Raw genomic sequence first — 27,783 nt, 5'->3', positions numbered from 1 at the left:
TCACCAGAGTTGTTGAATGTAACAGTCTGCTGTATTTCAGCCAACTTAAGGAGACAGAGGTTTAGGAGGTGGAGTTTTCCTCTATCCCATGATCAGATTCTAGTTAACTTTTTACCATCCCTTTTACTATACAAACAGCTTCTGAAAGAAATGCAAAACAAACAGTGGAACTGATTATCTTTGGGTTTGAAGATTAAGATAAGAATTATAGACAAAAGACAGAGTTTTTATTTTTTTATATTTAGAGAGAATTAATAGAGAATTGTTGTACTAGCTTTAGATGAAAGTCAAAATATATTCCCTTCTTTTTTTCCCTCCCCCCTTTTTCTTTCTGTTTTCTTCAACATTTTTTTGGGGTGGTGGTGGTTCGGAGAGGGAGGACAGGAAGGGTCGCATCAGTGCTTAGTTCTTGTGGGCCTTTCGGACAGGCCCAGAGAAATGCTGCTCACCAATTTGGGATCAAGCAGGAATTTCTCTCCAGGATCTTGGAGGGTGTTCCCCCCCCCCCCCCATCTTCTGGGCATGGGACAGGGATCATTGGGTGTGGGTGGGAGGTATTTGTGAATTTCCTGCATTGTGCAGGAGGTTGGACTAGATGACCCTGGAGATCCCTTCCTACTCTATGATCCTATGATTCCTCTACATGCAGCCAGCTGGGTGATCTTGGGTCTCAGAGCTGTTCTCTCAAAGAGCAGTTCTCTCAGAGCTGTTCTCTTAAAGAGCAGTTCTCTTGCAGCCCAACCTACTACACAGGGTTTCTGTTGTGGAGAGAGGAAGGAAAGGAGATTTTAAGCCACTCTGAGACTCTAAGTGAAGGGCTGGGTATAAATCCAAACTCTTCTTCCCATCAATTCCCATGCGATACTGTTTTGTGTCTCACTTTGTCTGCTATCCCTGACCTTAGAGTGTTCAAGACTTGTGTAAGCCAAAGGAGAAAATCCAGCCACCATCACCCATTTGTAAAAAAACCACAATTACTTAAGTAATCCATAGTTTCCTGTAATTTAATGGGTACTGTGATGGAACCGGCCCGATTCTGCCTTCAGACCCGGTTCCGTCAACTCCCTGTTGAGTCGCCAACTCCTGGAGGGAGCTATTTCTCCTCCGGCCACTTGGGCTCGCTGCCACCACCTGCTCAGTCTAGGGGTTCAGATTGAGAGAAACAGGACTCCCAATCCCCCTCTCCAGCTCTGAGGCCAGGCCTCAAGGTCCTCTGCCACCCTGTACTTGGGTATCACAGAGACCACAGCACTTCTTCGGGGAACCCCTGGAGGATTGGCACCTTATCCAACTGCATGCCTTCCCCCTTCCCCGGGGCCCCCTTCATAAAGCAGCGTGGTCTAAAGCGGTTGGGGATCTATGTGGTACAGAGTTTGACTGCCAGCATTCAAAACAGTAAAAATATTTAATTAAAAGAGAAAAAGAAAAGAAAAACAAAACAAAAACAGTTGCGTGTAAAAGTTTAGCACAGCACAGCAACCAGCATGACAAATAAAAGGTGGATTTAAACGCATCCTACTGTCCCTGGTCTAAACTTGCCCTGCCTTGTGGATGACTTACTCGGTCTGACTGCCTGGGGTCCTCTTCCTCTTGAGTAGGCCTCTCCCACAGGCAGGAGCTCACACACTGGCCACCTCTTCCTTTGAGCGCCAGCCGAGAACTGGCCTTTTCCTGCCTAACTCAAATAAATAAAACAAAAGAACTTCCTGCCCCTCTAGGAGGCTTTCCCCCTAAAGTTGCTGGTTTAACTCCAGAAGGGGGGAGGCAATGAGGGGAAGGCTAAAGAACTTCCTGCCCCTCTAGGAGGCTTTTCCCCTAGAGGCGCTGGTTTAACTCTGGAAGGGAGGAGGGGATGGAGGGAGGCTAGGCCAAAGCCTGCTTTAGTAGTTTAATGTTCCCTTCCAATGAAGCACCAACATTAACTAAGATGGCGTTCCTCCACAGGTACCACAAACTCTGCCTGCTTCACTTTCCTCGTGGTGCAGTCCTGGCCTTTATGTGGAAGAGGGAGAGTCAATTCCCAAAAGACTTCTCTGCTCATCATCCACTTTCTTTTCCTCCTAGGTAAAATGGATGATGTATTGGATCATATTTGCCATCTTCACCACAGTAGAGACATTCACGGACATTTTCCTTTGCTGGTGAGTATCCCATCAAGAGGCTTCCTTCATAAGAATAGAATAAATGGAGGGGAATGTACAAGGGGTGAGTTAATACTTGCATTCACACGGCTTCATACTAGGAAGAGCCTGCAGAGCTGGGCATTTCCTCTTTTGGTGGCCCAGGGAGGAAGAAAGTCGGGGCAAAGGGATAGTGTCTTGGACACTTCTGCAGCTTGTTGTCCAGTGTGAAATCCCCTCTTGTCAGAAATGCCCAGACTCTATTTTAAAGGCAAATGTTCTTTTTTGTTTTGTAGGTTTCCATTTTATTATGAACTCAAAATAGCTTTTGTAGCTTGGTTGTTGTCTCCATACACAAAGGGCTCCAGCCTGCTATACAGGAAGTTTGTGCACCCAACACTGTCCTCAAAAGAGAAGGCAAGTGTTTCCCCTTCTTTCAATAAGGATTACTTAAAATGATTATTTAGTTTCTTGGATACTTTTTCATCTCCAGATAAAGTGTGTTTTCTTGTTAGTTTTGCGCTATGACTGTGGCTGAGAGTAATTGTGTGCTTATCTATTTATTTTTTAATCTCACAAGCAGCTGAAAACCTGGTTCTTCCCCCTTTATTCTCCCAAGACTCCTACGAGGTAGTTTCAGCTGAGAGAGGATGGCTGGCCAAAAGTCACCCTGTCAGCTGCATGCCCACCTTCCTGGGCCAGTCCCCCACAGTCAACCCATTGACTCTGGTCCAACATTTTGGGGCTACAGAAAACAATTCTACACCATCCTCTATATGATAGCCTTTCAACTACTTGAAGATGGTGGTCATATCACCTCTCAGCTGTCTTTTTTCCAGGCTAAACATACCCAGTTCTTTCAGTCTTTCCTCATAGGACTTGGTCTCCAGCACCTCTCCATCTTTGTCACCCTCCTCTGGACATGTTCCAGCTTGTCTACATCCTTTCTAAATTGTGGTGCCCAAAACTGAACCCAATACTCTAGGTGAGGCCTAACCAGAGCAGAGTAAAGTGATGCCATCACTTCACATGATCTGGACACTATACTTCTGTCGATACAGTCCAAAATCGCATTTGCCTTTTCAGCTGCCTCATCACACTGCTGAATCATGTTCCGTGTACAGTCCATTAAGACCCCTAGATCCTTTTTGCACATATTACTGCCAATACAAGTCTCCTATATTGATGCATTGGGTTTTTTCTACCTAAATATGAAAGTTGACAGTTATCCCTATTAAAATTCATTTTATTGGCTTTAGCCCAGTTTTCCAGCCTGTCAGAATCATCCTGGATCCTGTCTCTGTCTTCTACTGTGTTTTCAGCCCCTTCCAATTTAATATAATCTGCAGATTTAATAAGCATTCCCTCTTTCTCCATCCAAATCATTTATAAAGATGTTGAACAAAACAGTCCCTTCGGAGTCTCTGTCCCTGTCAGCCAATCACAGATCCACCTAATGGTAACAGGATTCAAACCACTCTTTACTGACTTGTCGACCAGAATAGCATGTGAGACCTTATCAAAAGCCTTACTGAAGTCAAGATATACTATGTCTACAGCATTCACCTGATCCAGCAAGGTAGTCACTTTCTCAAAAAAGGAAATCAGGTTAGTCTGACATGGCTTGTTTTGAGAAACCCATAATCGTAGTAATCTTAGTAATTACAGCCATCTTTTGTAAATGTTCCAGGACTCACTCTTTGATTATTTGTTCTAAAACTCTTCCAGGTATAGACATCAAGCTGAGAGGTTGGTAGTTACCCAAATCCTCCTTTTCCCCCTTCTTGAAGATGGAAACATTTGCCCTCCTCCAATCTTCTGGCTCCTCACCTGTTCTTCAAGAACTCTCAACAATAATGGCCAGAGGCTCAGAAATGATGTCTGCAAGTTCTTTTAGTACCCTTGTGTGCTGTTCATTTGGAGCCCTGAAGCCTTAGTGTCATTTAAAGAAACGAGGTGCTTATGTACTATGCCTATGCTGATCGTAGGTTGAACTCCTTTCCCTCATTATATGTTGTTCTTGCCATGCTGGGCACCATTTCCCTCACAAGTTGCACCTTAGGTGCTTGCAGACTGATCCCTTTAAAATCCCTTTTGTTGTTGCGGAAGGTATTGGTAGTGAACAGGTAGTATAAGTGCTGAAGTGATGTTCGTCTCATTTTGGAGCTCATCTGTTTCTGAAATCATCAATAGAGTATAGTTGTTGGGATACTGTGAGGAATTCCTGTTCTCTGTGTCTTTTTGCTGGTGTGTGGGTGAACCATTGGTCTGGGTCGCAGGCAGTCCTGAGGGCAGGCCCAGTCGCAGACATCTGGCAGCTGCGGGCCAAACTGGAAATGTGGGCAGCAGCCGTTTCTCTTAAGTCTCTTGTGTCCATTTAATGCTAAGGGTGAGTCTCTATCAAAAGGAAATGAAGGTGAGTGGCGGCGGAGCTGAGCCTTCTGCCCCTTCCCTCGCTGTAGGCTCTTTTCTGTCCATCTGATGTTCAAAGTAAACCAGAACCTCAAATGTGGGGGATGGGTTCAGCTCACCTCCCCTGTGCACCCCTTTTGACAGAAGATAGTGCAGACACCCAAGGAAACACACAGGGCTACCCCAGCATGTCTAGTTAGATTTCAGAGTTCCTGTATCTGTTGTGTTGGAGAACTGGGACATGAAAATCATAGAATCATAGAGTTGGAAGGGACCTCCAGGGTCATCCAGTCCAACCTCCTGCACAATGCAGGAAACTCACAAATACCTCCCCCTAAATTCACAGGATCTGCATTGCTGTCAGATGGCCATCCAGCCTCTGTTTAAAAATCTCCAAGGAAGGAAAGCCCACCACCTCCTGAAGAAGCCTGTTCCACTGAGGAACCACTCTTACAGTCAGGAAGTTCTTCCTAATGTTGAGCTGGAAACTCTTTTGATTTAAATTCAACCCATTGGTTCTGGCCCTACCTTCTGGGGCCACAGAAAACAATTCCACACCATCCTCTAGATGATAGCCCTTCAAGTACTTGACGATGGTGATCCTATCACCCCTCATCCGCCTCATCTCCAGGCTAAACATACCCGGTTCCTTTCTTCATAGGACTTGGTCTCCAGACCCCTCACCATCTTCATCGCCCTCCTCTGGACCCGTTCCAGCTTGTCTATATCCTTCTTAAAATGTGGTGCCCAAAACTGAACACAGTACTCCAGGTGATGTCTAACCAGGCTCATAACCAGAGCAGAGTAAAGCAGTACCATCACTTCACATGATCTGGACACTATACTTCTGTTGATACAGCCCAAAATTGCATTTGCCTTTTTAGCCACCGCATCACACTGTTGACTCATGGTCAGCGTATGATCCACTAAAACCCCTAGTTATATGTCCTTTTCGCACATACTACTGCTAAGACAAGTCTTTCCCATCCTATAACCCTGCATTGGATTTTTCCTGCCAAAATGCAGAACTTTACATTTATCCCTGTTAAAATTCATTTTATTGCTTTTGGCCCAGTTTTCCAGCCTTAGGAGGAGTCTGTAAACTAGTAGCCTTTTGAGATTGCTGGGCCAAAGTTTCCTGCTGAGCATGTACTTTTTATCTTATGTGACAGGAAATTGATGACTGCTTAATCCAAGCAAAAGATCGAAGTTACGATGCCCTGGTGCATTTTGGGAAACGGGGATTGAATGTGGCAGCAACAGCTGCTGTGATGGCAGCTTCCAAGGTAAGTGAAGGGGGGGCAGTATGTCCCCTGATTCTTTTGAGATGGATAGAACCAGGTGGGCGGCCATGTTGGTCTGGAGTCCAGTCAGGCACTTTGAAGACCAACCAAATTCTGTTCTGGGCAGCAGCTTCCCAGAACTTCTCTTTCTGTTGATTGTTTGGCTGCAGCCCGGTATTCGACAGCGAGAGAACTGATATAGACTCATCTTGGAAGTTTGCTTTTCTCTCCCTGTGTTTTCACCTTTTGTGGTGTTTGGTGGTCCTTTTGTGGTGTTACGAATGGTGTTACGAATGTTCCAGTTTGTGTCTTGGATACCCTCTAGTTTTGACTTTCTAAGCAGCAGGAGGGGAGAACTTGGGGCAGGATGGGGAAGGGGGAGACTGAGGTCTTGGCTAGGGCATGCAGGAGAGATGCTCTCCAGCTCGAAGACTTCCCACTACAGGAGATTGTCCAGAGAACATTTTTGGACTCTGCTCTGTAACTAACTGCCTGTCACTGTGTAATGCCACTGGTTTTAATATTTTATATAGCCAGAGATCATGGATGCTTGTGCTGTTTTGTGATTTGGGCTGAATGTTGTCAGTGAACACACTTCAGTCATACATAGCTGCTGTAAGATCGAGCACATGGGGGAATATTTTAGGATATTGCGTTTCCTTCCCACCGATCTACCTTGTAAGAAACAGGAAGAAGTGTTTTGCTCTGACTGCCTGGTGGGGGGACAGAGGCCTTCCCCCCCCCCCTTATGATTGACAAGGGCAGTGCTGCCAGGCTCACTCTGTGTGTCCTTCAGGGGACAGAGAGGAATGGTTTGCTGCAGAGATCTGGAAACTGAAGCTGACTGTTGCTAGGCAGATTGCATGTTCCTCCTCCGCTGTGGCTCCCCCTTGAGACACGAATGGCTTGCCTGAGGAGGAGGTGAGCCTCTCCTGGCTTCCCACAAGCTGGACCCAACTGCATTGCTCAAGAGAGCTTTTCTGTTCAGGCAATAGAAGGCAGCTGCCTTGCATAAAACGACCCACAAAGTGACTTGGATCAAGGGTCAGGGACTGGCTGGCTGTAAGAAGGATCCTCTCCTGTAATCCTTGGGCGGCTGAATGTGTCATTTAAGGCTTCAGCTGTGCTTCAGTTTCTCTGGTGGCTGCAGCCTTTGAGAACCCAGGCACACGGAGGACTGAGTGCCCCGTTTTGTTGACTGGCCAGACTCCCTCTGGGTGACCTGCCTGGAGGCCCTGGGAGAAAAGCAGAAGGAAAACAACAGTCGACAGGCTGCTGTGCTCCCCTTGGAGGGAGTGTGGTTCCCGCTGATTTTAGCCTTCATTAATTTTATCTGCGTTCTGTTGCTAATTCTTCCACTGTTAATTTTCAGCAACCAAAAATGTAACTACCAGAGAGAGAGAGAGAGAGATATGCAGCCTGTTGGCCTTCTGCTGCCTTCGCACTTGCATTCACAATCCGTGTTCCCTTTAAGCTGAGTTAGTGTGATCTGGCTCACACATTTTTGTCTTAACTCAGGAAGGGTGGCCCCAGAACAAACTAATTTATGTACTAGCCAAATCACAAGACTCCCCAGCTTAGAGGGAGCATATGACTTGCTGCATATTTGGATATCAAGCTTATAACATCAAAAACACTGAACTCTTCAATAGCGTAGTATTTTAATAGATATTTAGCATTCTAAATGTTTAATTGTTTATTTAGAGATAATGTTACACTTCAGTAAAGCGCATTTTAAAAGGACTTTAGGGATAGCTTGATGGTGGTGGTGGCTGGTCACATGGTGCTGCCTTGGACGGTTCCTGGATCCAGCAGGAGTGTGCCAAAGACTCACCTCCCTAAAGTGTTCTAGGCAGCAGATAGGATGCCCCCCACCCAACAACCCTCCATCCCACTCCTGAGCGGGTGGCCCAGCTATAAGGCCCTCCTCCCACCCAGGGCCGCTGCTGCCCAGAGTCACCCACGGCAAGCCACTGGCCAGACTCCAGGACCTCGTGGTAGAAATGCAGTCGTATGCCTCTGTGTTACTGTGCACAAAGCCACACATGCCACAGTTGAATCTCTGGTTGGGACTGAACGGGGTGTGGCTGGGCTGCCACAGCAAACAAACATCATCTCCTTGGGTTGGAGGGAGCCCCTGTGTCCTGGGACAACTCCTTGGGTGGCAGCCAATGCGGCATCTGGTGGGGCCAGTGCCTAGGTCGTAGCAGTGTTTGGCCCTGGGTGGGGGGGCAACACCTTCCCCCATGTCCATCACCATGTGGCTGGCCAGCCCTCCAGAGCTGAAGAATGCCTGGCCCAGGGGCAGCAGGGCTTGCAGGAGGCTGTTGGTCAGTTTGAGTGCCTGGCGGCTGCCATCACAACCACAAAAGATTGGCAGGCAGGCAGGCATGCCAGGGTGGTTTATGGCCATGGCCGTGACCTTCTGTGGCCTCACACCCAAGTTAACTTCTGTGGCTCCCTCCCCCTGCTCTGCCCATAGTGGCTGGGCCCCCTGGCTGCAGGTCTCTAGCTATGGAGGGGCCTCTGGGGGCACCCCAACTTGGCAGAGCAGGAACAGAAAGCGAGAGATGGCCACAGTGGGTATTTGTGCTCTTGCAGCCAGCTGAGAAAGCAGGAAGACCAGCCCAGGGAGGCTGCCTCTTGTCCGCTCCTCCTGCTTAGCCTTCCTCCTCTTGCAGCTGGCTTCAAAGCTGGCTGGGGAAGAATGAAGACCCGGCCTGGGGAGGCCCCGCCTCTCTCCCGCCCCCTGCTCAACCGACAGAAAGGGAAGGCAAAAGGCAGCCATGAGTGCCCCCTGGCTTTATGCCCCCAACCCAAAAAATCCTGGCTGTGCCCCTGCCTGGGTGGCTGGTGGTTGTGATGCTGGGCAGCGTGGCCCCTGCCCAATGCCAGGCCCCTGTGGCAGTCCCTGTGGCAGTCTCCTCCTGCCGTCCGGTGGGCAGTGCCCAGGGTGTTGCTGCCCCTGTTGCACCTGACAGACTCTGTGCCCTCATGTTCACTGGCTTGGTGACCCTATGAGGGTGGACGGATACATTTCAAACGAATAAGTAACTCTGCAGTTGCAAGTAAGATGCCCATGCATGCTTCAGGGAGCTGGTTGAGAAAATGTGCACGTGTCTTTCAGTTAAAATGTCACATGTCTCCAATTTTAATCCAAGAAGGAAGATGTACCAAAAATGTGAAGAACACGGGAGTGTAGACAATGCCAGGTTAGATGGGTGAACATAAAGTAACTTCATGTGGCTTTTGTGAGTTGAATGTCCTCAGGGGCTTCTGAAGGCGGGTGCAGGCGTGATGCGTGGCTGGCTTGGAAGATGTTTCATGTGGTTTCCTCTGTCTCTGCAGGGTCAAGGAGCTCTGTCCGAGAGGCTCCGAAGCTTCAGCATGCAGGACCTCACTGCCATCAGAGGAGAGGGCCCTGGGATCCCACCTCCTCCTGCCCAGGCAGCTTCTGTACGGAAAAGCAGCAAGCAGAGCCAGCCCAAAACATCCAGAGCGGCATCTGGAAGTTCAGGTTCGTGTGGAAATTATTGTCAGTCTGGAGCAATTGCTTTTTCTCTTTTTCTACAGATATTCAAACAGAGTAATCACTGAGGATAAGAACAGTAGAAGGTGCCATGAGGAAAAGTTTCTGCAAATTAAAAAAAAAATCACATTAAAGCATAAATAGTGAATAGGGATAGTTTGCCCTCTAAGTTAAGTAAATGCACATAAATAATTTTTTTGAAAGCTGGTGGACTTCTCTGCAAAAAAGGAAAGATTTGTTTCACATCCAAAGTCAAAGGTAGGCATTTAACCTACTTCTCTTCATTCCCAGAGATGGGCATGAGACTGCAGAGCCACATGGAAACTCTCTGAAGCACAGAGACAGAAGTCGAGCACAGGGCCTTTGCTAATTGTTCTTGTACAGAAATGCATGTTTTACTTTGGGGCTCCAGTCAGCGATGTGGCAGACCAGGCCTGTGTCAGCTGCCTACCCCTTCCTGGTATTCTGACCAGAAGGGGCTGTTCCACTCCACTGCCTCAGGATATTGCTGCCACCACTGTGCCTATCTTGGGCTTTGGTTAAGCCAGACAGCCTCTTAACCTCCCTCCTGTGTCACTAGGAAGCCACCTTGGGGCTTCCCAGGAATCTTTGGGGCTCCCCTGGGGAGTTGGCAACTGCCTCATTGGCAACCTTTCTCCACCCTAGGGATTTCCTGCCCCACTTGTAGCATTCCAAGTAGATGTGGGAGCTATGTGGTACAGAGAGACTCAATCTCTTAACATTCAAAAGATTCATTTGAAGATTATAACTATAGTAGGATTCCTACTGTTGGAATAAGGTCTGTTGTGAAAAAAAAACACCAGTGGGCTCTAGGAAGAGGCTCTGGGTGAGTGCCCCTCACCCTTGCTGTTTTCCCACCCACCCAAATGAATGTATCCACTCCCCTCCACCTCAAGGGGAGCTGATCTCTACCGTCTGGAGTGATCTCCAGCTCTTACTTGGAGATTGGCAACAGTGGTTCCCCATGAAATGGCATTGTACCTGTCTGAGGTCCCATCCCTCCTCAAACCCCACTCTCTCCAGGTCCCACCTCTTAAATCTCCAGGAATTTTCTAACCTGGAGTTGGCAACTTCATCTCCTTCCCTTTATTTGCCCCTCTGACTTCAGCTTTCCATCACCTTTCCCCTCCCTGCAGCCTTTACATAGTAAAAGGACAATCTTTCTCCACTGGGAGGGGAATGACCAAAGCAGCTTACATCATTCTCCTCTCCCCACTTTGATCTGAACAACAGGTTAGGCTGGAAGTCTGTGATTGGTTCAAAATCACCCAGTCAGCTTCCACAGCAAGAACCTGAGTATGGCAGACCCTGCTCTGAAGCCCTAACTCCTATGTCCTCCTTAAGCTCCACCACAGAATTTCCAGGAATTGCCCACCAACCTGGAACTGGCAGCCATAGTCAGGAGTGGCCCCAATGAGTTCTGCCTCAGAGGCCTTTAGTGATACATTTCAGACCAATTGTTTCTGATAACATTGTAGGTCTTAAGCACAGGACTTCATACTCTCTCTGTGTCTCACTTTTTCTCTGTATCTCTCTCTCTGTATCTGGTCTGTTGTCACAGGATGCCAATTATTCCCCTTTCCAGAGGAGGATAAGGAGGAGTCCTCAGCTGATTAAGGGAAGCCTTTCTCTGGCTGTTTCCCTCCCTCCCTCCCTCAGCCAATTGAGGGAAGGAAGGGTTTCTTTCCCTCCTCTGTGAACCAGTGCAAGAGTAGTAGTAGAGTAGGGAGAGCTAGTAACTGCCAGAACTTAGGTTGGTTGCTTTTTACTGACAGAATCAACTTTGCTGGCTAGCAACAGCCACTCAGGTGGGAGAGAGGAGTGGACTCAACCACTGGCATGCAAGCACTCTGGATTGATAGTTTGATGGGCCAAAGGTTGATGCACCACAGCCTCACCCAGCCAGGTTGCTGAGTTTTGCCAAGATGAAATAGCGTTTATTATAATAGATACAGGCTTATTTATATACAAGCAAATAGAAGAATTAAATCAAAGTCGGCAAATATGCTCCATCTCTCTCCCTGTTTAAACTCATCCCTAACTGGATGGTATGCAGGGCAGGCACCTTACAGGGCAGGAATAGATGGTCATTCCTACTCTCCAAGATGGCCACTCACTCCCGCCCAGGAGCAGAGCTCTGTCTGCCTCCTTCTGTGGCAAGTGCCAACCAATGAACTGAACTTTCCCACCCAGACAGACGAGGGAGGGAGGGAGGGAGGGAGGAAGGAAGGAAGGAAGGAAGGAAGGAAGGAAGGAAGGAAGGAAGGAAGGAAGGAAAATAGAGGAGGGAGGAGAGGAGGAATGAGAGCAACTTCAACTTTAAATGCATTCTTCAAGCTGCTGGTTGGCTTGGCTTAGAGAAGTGATTTAAAGAGAGAAATGTCTTCTCCAAGCTGGCTGATCGGGCAGTGGGAGCTTCAAGAGCCACACAATATGTGTGAAAGAGCCGTGTGTGGCTCCAAAGCCACAGTTTGGCCACCCCTGGTGCAGAGCAGCAGAATTGTTCCAGGTGGTCACAGACCTCTTGAGGTCTGGCCTGCAGGAAGAGGTGGAGTGCTTGGTGACCCGTTGTAATCATTTTGCTGTGTACTTTGAAGATCAAATCTCTTACATCCGCCCCAGCGTGGATTCTGTGTCAGCCATGGCAGGTTCAGATGGGGCCCAGGTGCTGATTGGTCCAACTGGAATGCTTTTTGGTTTATTCAATCTGAGGTGTGGACAGAATCCTTGGCGGTGTGAAGTCTCCCACCTGCTTGTATGACTCCTGCTCTTTCTGGGAACTTAAAGTTTGGGCTGGCTGTCCGGGTTTGAAAGATAATTAATGCTTCCTTAAGAGGCTGTGATGTGTCCACTTCTAAAGAAGCCAGAAGATCTCAATAATTATTGACCTGTCTCAGATGTTCCATTCTTGAGCAAAGTGATTGAACGGGTGGTGGATGGGCAACTCCATGCATTCCTAGATGGATGAAGCACACTGTTTAGATCCTTTCCATGCTAATTTTGGGGCGCAAATAGCCTTGGTTGCGCTGGTGGGTGTCCTGGTTTGGGAGATGGACAACACAAATGCAGCACTGTTGATCTTCGTGGGCCTCTTGGCAGCTTTTGATGCCAGTGATCATGGTACCCTTCTCCAGGCTGGGATTGTGAGGCACTATTTTGCGGAGGCTGTGGTCTTCCCTGAACAGTCGGTTTCAGAAAGTGATGCTAGGGGGACTCCTGACCAGCTCCTTGGCCTTTGGGGTTTCATCTTGTCCCCCATCTACATGGAACTGCTAGATGAGATCTTCTGGAGATTTGGGCTAGGTTGTCACCAATATGCAGATGGAAGTATGCTCTGCCTCATTATTTCCAGGAGGCCTGATCGGCCTGGGGGCATTTTGGGAATGAATGCGGGTTAATAAACGGAAGCTTAATCCCCAAAAGAAGGAAGAAGTAGAGCTGGTAGGGAGAAGGTCTGACCTGGGGTTTAAAGGGCCACCCATTCTGGAAGGGACAGGTCTGTAGTCTGGGGACCCAGGCCTACTGCTAGATTAGCAGATGTCAGCTGACCAGTTGTGACTGGCTAGCCAGCTTGTGGCCCTTCCTGGGCAGAAAAGAGCTGGCTGTTGTGGTGCCAACCCTATGGAGTTTGCTCTGCCCCTTGGGGAAAGGAGGGAGGAGTAGAAAAGGTGGGCAGAGAAGCCTGTTGAGGAGGAGCAGATGAGGAACTCTGAATGGGCTGAGAGAGCGGCATAGAGAACCCAGGTGAGCAGTCTGAGAGGCGGTGAGGTAACCTCCCTCTGCTCTCCGGTCAGAGATGGCTTCGGGCTCTGAAAGGGGAGGGGAGGGGTGGGGCGTGGACAGGGGAGGAACTCACCCCAACGGAGGGGCTGCATAGCGGTGACTGGCGAAATACCTCGGCGAAGGGCCATGGCACCTGATACTTATGTATGATCTGATGCTGTGTACAATTTAAAATGTTGTGTGGATTTTGCTTTAATTCATGGTATACATTTGCTGTTGTAACCTGCCCTCAGCCCTGCTATGCAGGGAAGGGGCGGGCTAGGAATTCAAATAAATAATGAGTCATGTCCAGATCCTTAGCGGGAATCATTCACAGGTCTGGAGCATATTGTGATCAATATGGGGACAACATCCAGCTCTCCATTTCCCAGAACAAGCAGGGGCTGCTGCTGTCTCTGCCCTGGCCCAGGGGCTGAATGTGGCCGGCAAACTGAGGACGAATCCAGACAAGACAGCAGTGATGCTAGCCAGCAGGGGAGCTGCTGCAAGTGGGGCTCTGCTCGCCATCCTGCACGGGGTGCAGCTTTTGCTGAGTGACTCTGGGGATCCCCACGGCAGAACAGTGGGGAAACCCTGCTACATCTAGCTAGGAAGCTGCCCCACCTCTCATTGGGCTACGCAGAGCCAGACTTCAGTAACCGCAGGGTTAGAGGACTGCTGTTCCTATGACTGCCCTGGAAGGCCATCTGGAATGGGCGGGCGGCACAGATTGAGGCCCAGCAGTGAGACCGAGGTGCTCCTATTCCGAGGTCCTTTTGCTGGCTGCCAGTTAGTTCATGGGTCCAGTTCAAGGTGCTGGCCTTCCCCTCCCCACCCCTCCGGAAGGAATGCCTTGGCCTGCCTGCTCTGGTCCTCCCCGGAGAGTCTGTCGCCCTCCTTCCTGCCGCAGCCCTGGCTCAGGCACGACCTCCCGGAAGGGGCCAGGGGAGCTCCTGACGGTTTCCCCTCTTCCTGCAGGCTTCGGGGACAGCTGGGAGGCCGTGTCGGTTGGGGCATAAGCTCTTTGAACTTTTGTTCTGAATGTCTTGTTTTTAAGACGGTTTTTATTTAAATCGTCACTGTTGTTTTTCCATTGTTGTTTCCTGGCTTGGGTCCTGGGATGCTTGGGAGAAAGGCAGGTTCAAGAAAGCCCAGCGCCTGCGTTCTCCTCAGGGATTGTGAGAAGGCTGTGGAGGAGGAGAGCAGGAGATGGGGAGCCGAGGGTGAAGCCAGGCTTGGGGGAGGGGAGGGAGCAAAGAATGAGGAACAACGTATGCGTGCCGGCGGGATGCTTGCGGGGAGAGAACGTCCCTTCATTTCTTGCCCACCATCCTGAAACTGGCTCCGAAGGAGAGCCGCCACCATCTCAGTGCAGCAGAAGGGAGCACTGGAGTAGGCGGAAGAGCAGGGTGTTCGTCTCCCGTTCCCTGGGTGGCCTAGAGCTGGTCACTCTCCCTCCACCTCAGCCTGACCCACATCGCAGGCTTGTGGGGACAGTTAAATGGAGGAAGGAGAACTCTGGGAGCCACCCGGAGGGAAGAGAGCAAACAGAGCATGGCCATGCATAGGCGTAGCCAGTCCCTGGAAATCTTTATCACATACCTGAGAAATCAGTTGGGGCAGGAAAGAGCTTCTGTGCATTGGTGCAAGGGGAGGGGGGCAGGAGGCTAAGTGGAGAGCAGGGGAGTCAGTCTGGCCCAGCCTCTACCACGTGGCGCACGGGGCAAGGGGGGGGGGGTTAGGTAAGTGCTGGCATAGCATGACGAGTTCTTAATATGTGGTTCCTCTTTCAGTGTGTGCATGTTGTTTGAAGTGCCAAGTCACCCCAGGTGAGTAGTGGATCCCATTCCCTTCCTGAAATCCACATATCCTTTCTTGGTATGGCTAGGGTTCCCTGAACTTCATGGTTTTGGGGCACGGATAAGCCATTGTTGCAGTTTTGGGTATTTCTCCATTGCTGTGAGTTCTAGGGTCACCAGCCTCCAGGTGGGGCCTGGAGATCTCCTGCTTTCACAACTGGTCTCCAGCTGACAGAGATCAGCTCCCCTGAAGGGTGGCCCCTCCCCTCTCCAAACCCCACCCCCAAAGGCTCCAGGTATCTTCCAACACAGAGCTGGCAACTCTGGTGAGCTCTGGAGCTCTGCCTTCCCATGGCTGTGGAGCATTTGGGTTAGCTTCTAGGGCTTTGATAACTGCTGACTGTGCTTCGATTTCTGTCCCTGTTGAATTCCAGTTGTGGGATTGCTTTTGTGTGCCAGCCCTGCTCTCCCTATTGGAAGTGAAGGCAGCAGCAGAGGGCTTGTCCTGTGGGGCTGGACAAGGCTCCGTTGTGTCTCAAACCTTTACTGAAACCCATTGGAAGGGGGCTGGGTGTCCTCAATGTGCTTATCACACCCAGCTCTGTATGTTCTTTGTTCAGACCATTTGGAGACGTTCTGGAGCCAGGCCTGGCTGCTGTATCAAAACTGGCCAGGAGAGACCAAGTGGAAATGGAATCCTTTCTTGGTTGGCTGGGAAAGAGAGGAGGGGGCTTTCCCCATTTGATGGGGTTGACCCTCACTGAGGAACTCCCTTGATCTGCCTGCACTGGCGATGTAGATTCTTGTAACACAAGGTACATCTTCCCAGGGCTGGCCGTAGACTGTCTAGCACCCCAGGCAAGGCTACCCCCCCCCCCGCACTGGTAACATCACCAAGTCACATGGGGGGCATCCAGTTCGGCACCCCCCCAAAGCCAGCACCCTAGGCACTTCCCTAATTCGCCTAGTGGCTGAGCCGGCCCTGCATCTGTCTGCCCTGCTCCCCCACTGCAGGAGCCTCCTCTGCCCTCACCTGCCTGAGAAGGGCAGGAAGGCTCCCCCCCTCCCCTCCCCTCCCCTCCCCATCCCTCCCTTCACGGAGTGGGTGAGGCAGCACTGGAACTTCTGAGTTGTGCAGTTGTGTCTTGAGCATGATCTTATTGCACATCTGAGTGACTACGCAGGCCTAAAAGAATAATTTTAATATCTAAGATATTACATTTTCAAACTAGATAGTTAAATTACTGTTGATGAAAGATCACAGGAATAATGTTGCTTTATTGCCAGATGCTCTTTGTTAACTGTGTATTCTTTCTTTTCTTTTGTCTGTAAATGTTTTGGGGCGCTGATGTAAGTGTTACAGATTTGCATGACAATCCTCTCTGAGCAATTTAGTCTTAAAATTAGTTCTCACACTTAACAATTTAGTAATGTGCAGGCAATTGTGCATTTGGAATGCCTAAGAATGCTTGCCTGATACGACCGGTCTAGATTGTACTGTGGTTAACAGGTAAATTTCCTCACGGGTGACCCTCCATAACTAACCTGAGAGTGAAGCAGGTAGTGCTGTGTGCTGGCTTCTTTGTGAACAGATGGCTTGCCTGAATCGGTCTTAATCAAGGCATAGATAACGATGCTTCAGGTGCATGAATAGAATCTAAACAGCATCTACCACCTGTGGTGACTGTCTGAAGCATGTCTCATTCTGCCTATATCTGTATGTCAGTAAATAATGGAAGCAAAAACATGAACTTGCCCCATAGATATAGAAAATGTAGTACATGCTATTTGTTTACCTGATCCGGATGCAGTGTGGTTTTCCTGATCTTTAATGGGAATTTATCCTTGAAGAGTAGGAATGGAGGACACTGATTCCCCAGCCAAAAACTGCTAGGAAGCCCATGGTTGGGACAGAGAGGTCTTTCCCTGCTGTGTCCGTAGATGTTGAGATTCTCCCCCCACACACACACACCCAGCTCCATCACTTTGGGGATTTTACCTGTTTGCTCCTGGAATAGCTCCAAGAATTTTCCATCTAATATCAAGGAACTTACAGAACTAGAACTCTAGGGAAAAGAGAGTGGTTCTACTCTCCTGAGACTCAGTTTGGGTGTAATGGTTAAGTGCACAGACTCTTATCTGGTTTGATTCCCCACTCTTTCTCCACATGCAGCTGCTGGAGTGTCCTTGGGTCAGTCATAACTCTGTCAGAAGCTGTTCTCTAAAGAGCAGTTCTCTCAGAGCTCTCTCAGCCCCACCTGCCTCACAGACAGGAACAGAAAGGAGACTGCAAGCTGCTCTGAGACTCTAAGTGAATGGCAGAGTAAAAATCCAATCTCTTCTTCTTCCTTTCCCTTCCTTTTATTAAGCTTTTCCCTCTCATTGTCTGTACAACAGGTCCCTTCTTGAAGGAATCTTCCTCCAGCCTCTGAAAGAGGCAGTGGTCCACCCCCTTTTTAAAAAGCCATCTCTGGACCCAGCTGAATTGGCTAATTACCAGCCGGTGTCTAACTTGCCATTTTTAGGCAAGATTACTGAAAGGGCTGTGGCAGTGAAGCTTCAGAGTTTTCTGGATGATGCTTCTGTGCTTAATCCTCATCAATCTGGTTTCTGTCTGGGTTACGAGACGGTGACGTTCTGATTGCCCTCACAGATGACCTCCAGAGGCACCTGGACAGAGGTGGCTCGGCAGTGCTGGTGCTGTTAGATCTGTCGGCAGCGTTCGACATGGTCGACCATCAGCTACTGACCTGTTGCCTCATCAACGCTGGGATTCAGGGGTTGGCCTTGAACTGGCTTTCCTTCTTCCTCCAGGAGCGGTTCTTTCTCTGATGTTATTTAACATCTACATGCGCCCCCTCGCCCAGGTTGCCCAGAGGTATGGGCTGGGTTGTCACCAGTATGCGGATGACACCCAGCTCTATCTGTTGATGGGCGGCCATTCTGACTCTGCCCTGGAAGATCTGTCTGCAGCATTGCATGCTGTGGCGGGGTGACTCAGGCTGAGTAGACTGAAATTAAATTAAATCCAACGAAGACGGAGGTCCTGTATCGGAGTCACTGCTGTCTGGGATCGGAGGTCCGTTTACCGACCTTCGATGGAGCCCAGCTCACGCTGGCACCCAAGGTTGAAAGCTGAGGGGTGCTCTTTGATCCTTCTTTAACAATGGAGGCCCAAGTAGCTGCCACTGCTAAGTCAGCCTTTTACCATCTGCGGATGGCAAAGCAGTTGTTCCCCTTTCTGGAACGCGACAACTTGGCAACAGTGATCCATATGATGGTCACCTCGAGACTTGATTACTGCAATGCTCTCTACATGGGGCTGCCCTTGTCCCAAATCCAGCGACTTAAACTAGTGCAGAACGCTGCAGCCAGGCTGTTAATGGGAGTTCCTCCACGGGAACACATTCCGCCTGTGCTGAAAGCGCTGCACTGGTTACCGATAGGGTTCTGGATTCACTTCAAGGTGCTTATCATTACCTTTAAAGCCCTATATGGCCAGGGTCCTGCATACCTTAGGGGCTGCCTTTCCCTGCACCTGCCCCAGCAAGCACTTCGGTCAGGGTCTCTAAACTTGTTGACAGTCCCCAGCATCAGAGAAGCGAGGCTCAAAACGACGAGAGCCAGGGTCTTTTCCATTGCTGCCCCTAGCTGGTGGAATGAGTTGCCGGAGGAGGTTAGAGCCCTGCGAGAGCTCTTACAGTTCCACAGGGTCTGCAAAACGGCACTCTTCTGCCAGGCATTTACACGATGGTAACATCTGCAGCAACGGGACTGGCCCATAAGAACACCACCAATGGCCAACTGCACTATGCAGTGGCAATCCTGAGACCTCTGAGTACAGCTAACCACCAGAATTCAGTCGCTGCCTGAAACTATTATGGTAGCACATGCAAAATGTTTTAACCAATTGTTTTATGTTTTTATTGTTGTTTATTTTACCCGTCACACTAATGTGCTTGTGTCGACCCTTGGGTTGTGAGCTGTCCTGAGCCTGCCCTCGGCGGGAAGCGCAGGATATAAATTAAATAAATAAATACCCATGGGCGTCCTGACCTGGCTTTCCCAACCTTTACCTCTGGCAGTTCAGCCTCTGCTACCACCTGGCCTTAGTGGGAACTGCTCATTGAAAGGATCAAGGCCAGCTTGCAAGCTCACACTTTTGTGATCTCACTGGGGCAATGGTATAAATCAGTTTACTCACAGGAGTTGTTGAATGTAACGATCTGCTGTATTTCAACCAACTTCTTCAGGCTAGCACAGGAAAACAAAAGGCAGGAAGAGAACAGTCTAGAGGGGGTGGAGTTTTCCTCCATCTCATAATCAGGTTCTAGTTAACTCTTTTCTAACCCTTTTAAGATCTTTAACCATTTTACTATCTTGAATAGAGGCAACCAGTTTGTTCCAGCAGCTTTAAAAATATATAAGGCCAAAGTAATCAAGCAGTTATTGTATGGCATTCCAACTTGGATTAGTGCCTTTGTGTCCAATATCGAAAGAGTTCAATCCAAATTTGTTAGGAAAACCATGGGCTTACCCTGTGTCTCATATGCCACTCTTTGTCTAGAAACAGGCCTCAATATGTTAGAAATTAGAGCATGGCTTATATCTATCAAATATTGGCTACATGTGCACTATTCTGCTAACTGTGGGAGTTATTTATGCTGTCTGAATCCTCCTCCAAATGGATTTCCTGCATAGAGAGGAAAATAATTATCTCTCTACGCTTCCTCTTACAAACGCATATTATGAAATTAAACACAAATTTTTAGATATTGAATTGCAAAAACTAATGAGTGCTGTGAATAAATCTTGCTCTCCTCTGAATTTTGGAATTTCCCCAACTATTGGTCATTTGTCTTTTCATTTATCAACTCTCCATTTTTCAAAATTGCGTAGAGCCTTTGTCAGATGCCCTTGCCAGATGCAATACTATCCCATCAGCAGTTACCTATGTAGTTACCTATGCAGTTACCAGCCCCATAGCCAGAATCTGAAGAATTGGGGGGCCCTGATTTTTTTTCAGGGGCACATAGTGGCTCCAACCTCCAAGACCTTCTCTCCTACCACCACTGAGGAGGAAAGCTGCCAGCTCGCTGCCATACAGCTTCCCCCCTCCCCACAGTTGCCCCAAGGTGATCCCTTTCCACCTCTCTTCCAGCAGCTCTGGTGGGTAGCCATTCAGAGGTTTAGATACGTGCCGCTCGGTCTCCTGCCCTTACCTATAGCATGATCAAGCTAGGCAAGCCCGCCAGGACAAGGGGGGTGGTGATGGAAGGCACCACCAAGTCGCAGCTGACTTCTGGGGCTACAAGACCTCCGATTCGGATTTCTTCCTGTCAGAGGGCAAGCCGAGGCTGCCCAAGCACAGCTCCCACCCTCGCTTGGGTGACCAGCGAGACCAGGTCAGAAAACCCCTGCAGGCGAACATCACCTCTCCACTGATCCCCAGCCCCGGACTGCAGCCGGGACCTCCACTTGTGTGCGCCAGCCTACCCTACCCTGCCTGGCAGAGAAAGCCTGAAATGCAGCCATCCGCTCCCTACCCCCGCCACCCCACTTGAGGGCCAGAATGGACTCTTCTTGCAGGCACCCTCTAGCCCAACGTCAGCCCAACACGGAGCTTAACTTTCAGTCCTGGGCGCTGAAAGTGCCCCATTGTTTCTGCTTGCTGAGGGGTCAGAGATTTCTTCCAGCCCCCAAGGAAGCAGAAGCAACACGGAGCTTAACTTTCAGTCCTGGGCGCTGAAAGTGCCCCGTTGTTTCTGCTTGCTGAGAGGTCAGAGAATTCTTCCGGCCCCTAAGCAAGCAGAAGCAACTGTGTATGATGACAGCAGAATGGAGAAGGATGCAGCCGAGGCAGTGGAGGCTGGTTAGGGATCCCATGTTAGGGGGCCCTGCCTAGCAGTCAGGGGGCTGTGCCCCCACAGGCCCCCTCATAGCTACGGGCCTGGCAGTTACTATACCCTTGCCAGATTCAATACTATCCCATCAGCAGTTACCTATGTAGATATAAAAAAATTCCACTTTCATTAAGACATTGTATATGTAATTTAAAACAAGTTGACTCATTGTCCCATAAACTTCTTTATTGTCCCCTATATGATACTATATGCCTTAGGTTTCTAGATCCAGTTCTGTTCAATATGACAGGCTGCTCAGATGCTATAAAAATTTGCTGTCTTCTGAATGATTTGTCATCTGAAATAACTGAAAAGGTTGCTTTATTCTTGAGTCTGGTAATCAAGGATCGATTGTCCAATGTATAGCTGCATATGACTGTTTTTGTTATTCCTGTAGCTGTTTATTTGTTTATAATCTGATATATGCCAATAAAGGCTTTTGAGTGAGTGACTTCTGAAATGAATGCAAAACAGAGGGACTGTGCTCTCTTCCTTTCTCACACACTCACCAGAAAGTGTGTGGCTCATACCTGTTAGCCCCATCCCCCACAGCTTTCATCCCTGCTGAGATTTAAATGCAGACACACGTTCCAAAACACACTTTGCAAGCTTTTTCTAAACCTGCTGAGATTTTAAGGCACATCATGGCTGTTGGGGTGGGGTTTCCCCCATCCTGCCAGCCAGCTGCAAAACCGGGGGATCCCCCCCCCCCCAGATCTGGGGGCTGACAAGCCGAGTCACTGCAGAGGCAGCCCCACGGAGGGAGTAGACTGTCCCTCCCCTTCCCCGGCGCTCCTTTTAAAAGAGCGTGTCAGAAATGGGTGTCTGTGTAGCACAGGAAACTGCTACTAGTATTAAAGGTTTAAAAATGTAAGAAAATGCCTACCTGCATACTCTTCGCACAGCAACAGCTTGAGCAAGGGACCCGAAAGAAAAGCGTTAGCAGGGAGACCTCAGGACGTTCCCAAGCGGATGGGAAAGGAAGGCAGCTCCTGAAACTTAAAGGTCACATCAAATTGTTCCTTCACTTCACTGATAGGCCCTGCACTGGAAAGACTGTTGGAGATGAAACTCTTTACGTGGGAGTCCCCGTGCAGGGAACTGGCATTCGTGTGATGCTGTCCTGGGCTGGGCACAAGGAGGCGCTCTGTGGCTGGGCTCTGTGTGGCCAAGAAGGAGCTTGAAGCAGGTAGCCGTACAGGGGCCACACATCTGTCTGTTGTGAGGTGGTGCTTTTCTGAGCGTCCTGGGGTGGCACATTTGTGTCCGGAAGTGGAATCTGCTATGTAAACTAAACTGATTCAGGCCCCGGACGCTGGTGGAGTGAAGGTTCTTTCAGTCCCAATGAGACCTCTCGAGGGCTTTCTATAAATCTAGATGGTGGTGGTGGTGGTGATGATGGCGGGACCAGTGAAACAAAGGAGAAGCATTTGGGGAGGGGAGCAGCAGACGCTCTGCTCAGTCTAAGGGCCAAAGGAGCAGATTGGTCTCCTGCAGGTTCCCAAAGCAGGGCCGTGACCCTTCAGATACAAGCTCTGGGGTAAGGTCACAGCCCTCATTGCACCCTCAGTGTGGGGAAGAGAGCCTCTGCATCCGTGGCAGTCGAGGTGATAATCTGGGGGGTGGGGCTGCCAGTAGGCCCCCCCCCCCGGGCATAGACCTGCCAATCACTGAGGGGGCTGGTGTCGGCTCCTACACCCCACTTAATTGTCTCATGTAGGGTAAAAAGGGTTCTGCCTGGCCATCTCTGTGATTCCACTTTGATTCACAAATCAGTACAAGGAGGCATTTTGTTCTGTTTAAAAAACACATTAATGTAGCTGTTGCGGCAACCTCCTTCTTCTTGGAGGCTGGCTTTTAACTCCCTGTAGATTATTAACCCCTGGCAGATGCATGGGCAGCGCATGGACTTGGCCAATGGAAAGTTGTCAGTAAGTTAACACCATCTTTGCCATCTCTGACCTTTCCGTGTCCTGTTTTTCTTCACTGTGTAGATTGTAAATGGCTGTTGTAAGTGGTTGAGGTAGAGGGTGAGGCAGAGAGTGGAGTTGTAGCTGAGGAGAACAGTGAATCAACAAAAGTCACGTTCTCATGTGATGAAAACTCTTTCGATTGCACATCCAAGCCTGAAGGACCTAAAAAGGATGAAGTCATTGAGGTATTTCCATGTTGCAGTTTGGCTACAAGCTGACAAACTGGACTTTCGGGCCTGCTGGTTTTCCTTTTGCCATGGAAGGGCTGCTGAGGGTGGGCCAGCAAAAGGACAACCCTCCAGAAATGTGGGGGCAGAAGACCTTTCCACTTAAATAGATTTTAAAATATATTTTCCATTGGTAGTGGGTACCTTCCTCACCCCTCACTGTTGAACTTTTCTGTGGGTTATTTTGAGGGACTGCCTTTTTCTTAATCTTGAATGGAAAGCAAGACTTCACTTTCCAGCAGCACTATGTGTTCCTGTTTTTATTTTTGATAGGCACCACCCCGAAGCCTTAGGCCTCGCTTCCGGAAGAAAAGTACCTCACCGCAGAGTGCTGAAACCATGTGATGAGCAAGTCGCACCAACAGAACGTCTCTCTCCTGCCTTAAAGATCCATTTCATTCACCGTGTGGAAAGGCCAGTGGTGAGGTGTGTGGGTGTTGGATGACATGGCTTCTCTCGCTTCCCGCTGTCTGTCACGTGCCGTCTGCAAATGCTGCAGGACGTGGCCAGAGGGACAGAGCAGGCCGCAGCAATCCTGGAGCAGCAGCTCGGCTTCTTGTGGAGCTCCCTGCGGTTTTCATTGTCACATTTGTTTTCTTTCAGACACACTGGCTAGACTGTATATTTGTAATTATTTAATTCCCTCTGCTTAGTCGTAGCTCTGTGAATGAAAATAGGAAAACCTGTTCAAATAGTAGGAACTTTATTTATTTGGGGTTCATGATGCATAATGTGGCCGGGGGGCGGGCGGGGGGCTGGCAGTTTTTCTACCCAAACTGTCTTCGTCTTAGATTTATAACAAGTCTGTGAATAATGTAAAAAAAAAAATAATAATCCAAAATTGTTTCGAGAAGACAAAACATTGAAAAACGATGTCCATTTCTGTAATCTTCTTGGTTATTGCATGTACTTCTAATGAATTACTTTGTTGGAAAAGTGGGGGTGAGAATAGAGCTGAAGAAATGCAGCAACACAAAATAAATGGACTGTCAAAACATACAGCCTTGGTTTGGATGAGACTGAACAAGGGACGGCTCCATACAGATGTTTTGGTTGGCCTTGACACTCTTCTCCAGGGGCAGCCCCGTGAGGCTGCCCCATTTCCATGCTTTCTCCCACTTCCCTGCAGTCTTTCCGAAACTTAGTTTCTTTTTTTGAGGGTGGGGGGGAGATTTGCAGTGGCAGCATCTTTGGACACCATGTGGACAGGCGTGTGCATTAGGGGGGCTTTTTAAAAGATGAGGACTCACCAGGTCATTTTAGTGTTACAATTGATTGTAGCAATGTGAAAGGATGTATTTAGTCTTTTCTGTTGCAGAGTTATAAAGGGAAATGTGCAACACAGAATTTTCCCCTTATGACCCTACAACAAAAAGGGCCAGAGGCTTGGGTTTTTTTTTTTTTAAATGGAAGCTAGTACATTGTTGCAGGAGATGGTTATAATGTTGTAGCATTATAGTGATTTGGCAATTCTGTCCTCGCGGAGGGGGGGGAGGAATTGGGGGTAAGGATGAGAACTGCTGCTGCAGAAAGTATCCTGATAGGATTTACACCTGCAGGAGAGGAAGGTGCAGAATCTTGAGACAGCAGCTGGAGGGTCACAGAAGGGCACCTTTTGGAATGTTCCCCTACAGAGAGATGTGGCATTTCTGGAAAATTTGAAGGTGGTGGGGGGAGAAATGGGGAGGGGAGGCTGAAATTTTGAGGGAAACTGAAATATATGCAGTATTTCCCTAGCAATCCTAAACCTATTTTACTGTTTTCACAATATAAAACACAGGATTATAACTTTGCTAGCACATAAAATTGTACTGCATGGCATATTAATGAAATGTATAAGCTTTAAGCTTTCTACAAGTAAAACTGCAAATATACCCAATACTTGTGAAAGAGAGAGAGGGAGAGAGAGAGATGGATGTGCATATCTTTATGTTATACGTTTTGCTTTTAAAAGAATTCCACTTTTGCAAAGACTGTTTCATTGAAGTTCTTTTTCAGAGCTTCACAAAATTTCTTCTTTCTTTGTTGGAAAACTGGAGAAAAATTCTCAGGGGGGAAAATCCCAGGTTATTTCCTGATTTTGCTTTTCTTGCTTTGGGGAGCAAAGAAGACCTCAAAAGAAGACCCTGAAAACAGGAAAGCAGCCAAAAGTAAGCAGGAAGGGTGGGTGGGTGTTAAAAGCTTTTTTTTGTTTGCATGGAATTGTCTTGGGGAAGGAACATTCAAAATGGGTATCCATCCCCACCAGTGATGGCAAAGTGGCACCGTACATTCTACCATCTCATTCTCTGGCCTTTGCAAACTGACCTCCGTCTTGCTGAAGTTTTCCAAGTAAAGATTAGGATTGTGCCTGTGAAAGGAAAAAAAGCTTAAAGTATCTTATAAATCTTGACAGCAGTTTTAGAAGATATTAACAGAGTGCATGCAAGCATATTTTGTAATAACAATTGAAGCTAGAATGTAAACCATATCTCATCAAAATGGGTTTGATTGGTGTGCATGCAACCTGTACCTTGTCTGCACAAGGATTCTAATTCCAGTAGTTTCCCAGCATGTATATGAGTTTCCCCCAGAGAAGGACAGCAGGAGATTACAGTTGAACATATCCAAGTAGTTTGGAGAGAATTTGACTGTAGTCTAGTTTCTGACATATTAATCCAGGGGTGTCAAACATGTGGCCCAGGGGTTAAATCAGGCCCCCAGAGGGCTTCGATCAGGCAACTGGCTGTCGTCTGCCTCCTCCCTCTCTCTTGCTTCCTTCTGCATCACAGCTTGCTTTGCCAGGCTTGCTCAATCGCATAGGAGATACAGAGCAAAATCTGTTTTCTCCATTGGCTGAAGCTCCTCCCTTGGGGAGAGAGGGAGAGCTTGCTTTGCTAGCCTCTCTCAATCGCACAGAAGAGGAACTTAGCCAAGCCTCTCTTCTTTCTATTGGCTGAGGCTCCTCCCCCTCCTGGTTCCCTGGGGAGGAAGGAAAGAGCCAGAGCTTCCTTTGCCCAGTTTTCTGGATCGCACGGGAGAGAGACAACAAAAGCACCTTTAAGACCAACAAGTGCTAATATTTTAAGTATGTTTTAAGGTTTTTCAAGAACTATTAATTGTGTTTGTCTATGTCCTTTATAAAGTTTATATCTCCACTATGTAGCATTATATTTTGTCACACACCTGGGCCAGCCTGACAAGGTCTTATTTACATCAGATCTGGCCCTCATCACAAATGAGTTTGACACCCCTGTATTAGACAGCAATATCATGTAGCTCAAGGATGGTTGGCAGTTTTTTATATACTTTGTGTGTTGAAGATACACAAGGGCCTTTTCTTTAATTTTAATGTTTTTTTTAAGCTTAATGATAGTCGTGGGGAAATGTTAAAGGCAACATGAACAAAAAGTGCAACCCTGTCCTCCAGATTGGTGCATCTTGTTAGTGTAAAGCAAGTGAAATGCAGAATTCTGAAGCTCTTAGGTCAATGGTGGGCATAACGATCTGGCTACTAATAAAGGGTTGGGTGGATTACAAATGAGACTGTTAATCTCCTTCAAGGCACAACAGTGATTTAATGTTTCTGGTCGCAAAACTAACATTATGGACTGGACTTGTAATATTTCTGTCATATTCAGGATCTATATTTTAGCCTTCCCTGTCATGTGAGGCTGTGAGAACAGGCTGAAGTTTGGGAAAGCCTTAACCTCCCCCCCCTCACCTGCCCCCTCAGCCTCCCCGCCCGCCTGCAAGTGCTCCTCCTCAGCCCCACCTGGGTGGGCCACCGACATTCTCTCCCAAGCATTACAAAACCCCCACAGACATAGCAAACCAAAAACAAAACCCCTTGTATATCTTCAGCACACCGAATATATAAAAAACTGCCGGCAACGGTAAATTATATCATCTTGTAAGAAAGTTACACTCTTTTATCACCATATTGTATGTGATAGGATAAAATGGAGAAAAGTGCACAAGTTTGGAAGAAGAGGGGGGGAGGGGGATTTCTACCCCCCTTCCCTTGAAATCTCAGAGCTGCTTACAGTCCCCTTCCTCTTCCCACAACAGACACCCTGTGATGGAGGTGGGGCTGAGAGAGCTCTTTTGAGAACTGCTCTTGAGAGAACAGCTCTGAGAGAACTGTGTGGTTGACCCAAGGTCACATCAGCAGCTGCATATGGTGGAGAAATGGGGAATCAAACCTGGTTCTCTAGATTAGAGGTGGGAGCTCTTAACCACTACACCAAACAGGCACTAAACCAAACTGGACTTAATTATGCCAGAAATACTAATTACAAATACAGAAATACAGACTTTTTATTTAATCTGCTGTTCTGAATTTCCATTTGTTAATAAATCCTAGACACTGTTGATTGGCCAATTGCCTTCTCCCTCCAAATTAACTAACAGGCCTCATTTTGGGCAGGAGCTCACAGGCGCAGAGCTCTTGAACCTCTAAATTTTATTGTGCTCTTTCTTACTGCCCCATACTTACTTCTGGGCTCCAAACCCCCTGTGAGAATTTTGCTGAACTCTTAAGATTTGACAGATTTTCTAATATTTCCCCCCACAAACAATGGGCAGATAACCAAAACATATAAAGCAGACAGATGGAAATCTTCATCATGCCACTGTGGCCACAGAGAAGAAAGTAATTTTAAAAGTATGATGGGAGTAAGGTTTTATTATGACAGTTATGATTCAAGAAGCATTTTAAGGTAGATGCTGAGCTGATATAATTTAGTACACCTTCCAGTGATGTCAGGGGGTGT

The 27,783-nt window shown here is 48.2% G+C and overlaps 1 protein-coding gene across 1 annotated transcript in view; it reads left to right on the top strand.

The window, feature by feature from the left end:
* The window catches only part of REEP1 (receptor accessory protein 1), a 34,964-nt gene extending 11,249 nt beyond the window's left edge, over positions 1-23,715 (top strand). The window contains exons 3-9 of the mRNA XM_060255551.1: positions 2,065-2,141; positions 2,417-2,537; positions 5,705-5,818; positions 9,164-9,332; positions 14,921-14,956; positions 22,845-22,987; positions 23,303-23,715. Coding sequence (XP_060111534.1) covers positions 2,065-2,141; positions 2,417-2,537; positions 5,705-5,818; positions 9,164-9,332; positions 14,921-14,956; positions 22,845-22,987; positions 23,303-23,374 — 732 coding nt within the window. The 3' untranslated portion in view covers positions 23,375-23,715. The remainder of the gene's footprint in view (positions 1-2,064; positions 2,142-2,416; positions 2,538-5,704; positions 5,819-9,163; positions 9,333-14,920; positions 14,957-22,844; positions 22,988-23,302) is intronic.
* Positions 23,716-27,783: the final 4,068 nt, after the last annotated feature.

This window comes from Heteronotia binoei, chromosome 15 (genome assembly GCF_032191835.1).
Source record: "Heteronotia binoei isolate CCM8104 ecotype False Entrance Well chromosome 15, APGP_CSIRO_Hbin_v1, whole genome shotgun sequence".
In the NCBI taxonomy this organism is placed as follows: domain Eukaryota; kingdom Metazoa; phylum Chordata; class Lepidosauria; order Squamata; family Gekkonidae; genus Heteronotia; species Heteronotia binoei.
The sequence above is the reverse complement of the archived record's forward strand: the minus strand, read 5'-3'. Positions and strand labels throughout refer to the sequence as shown.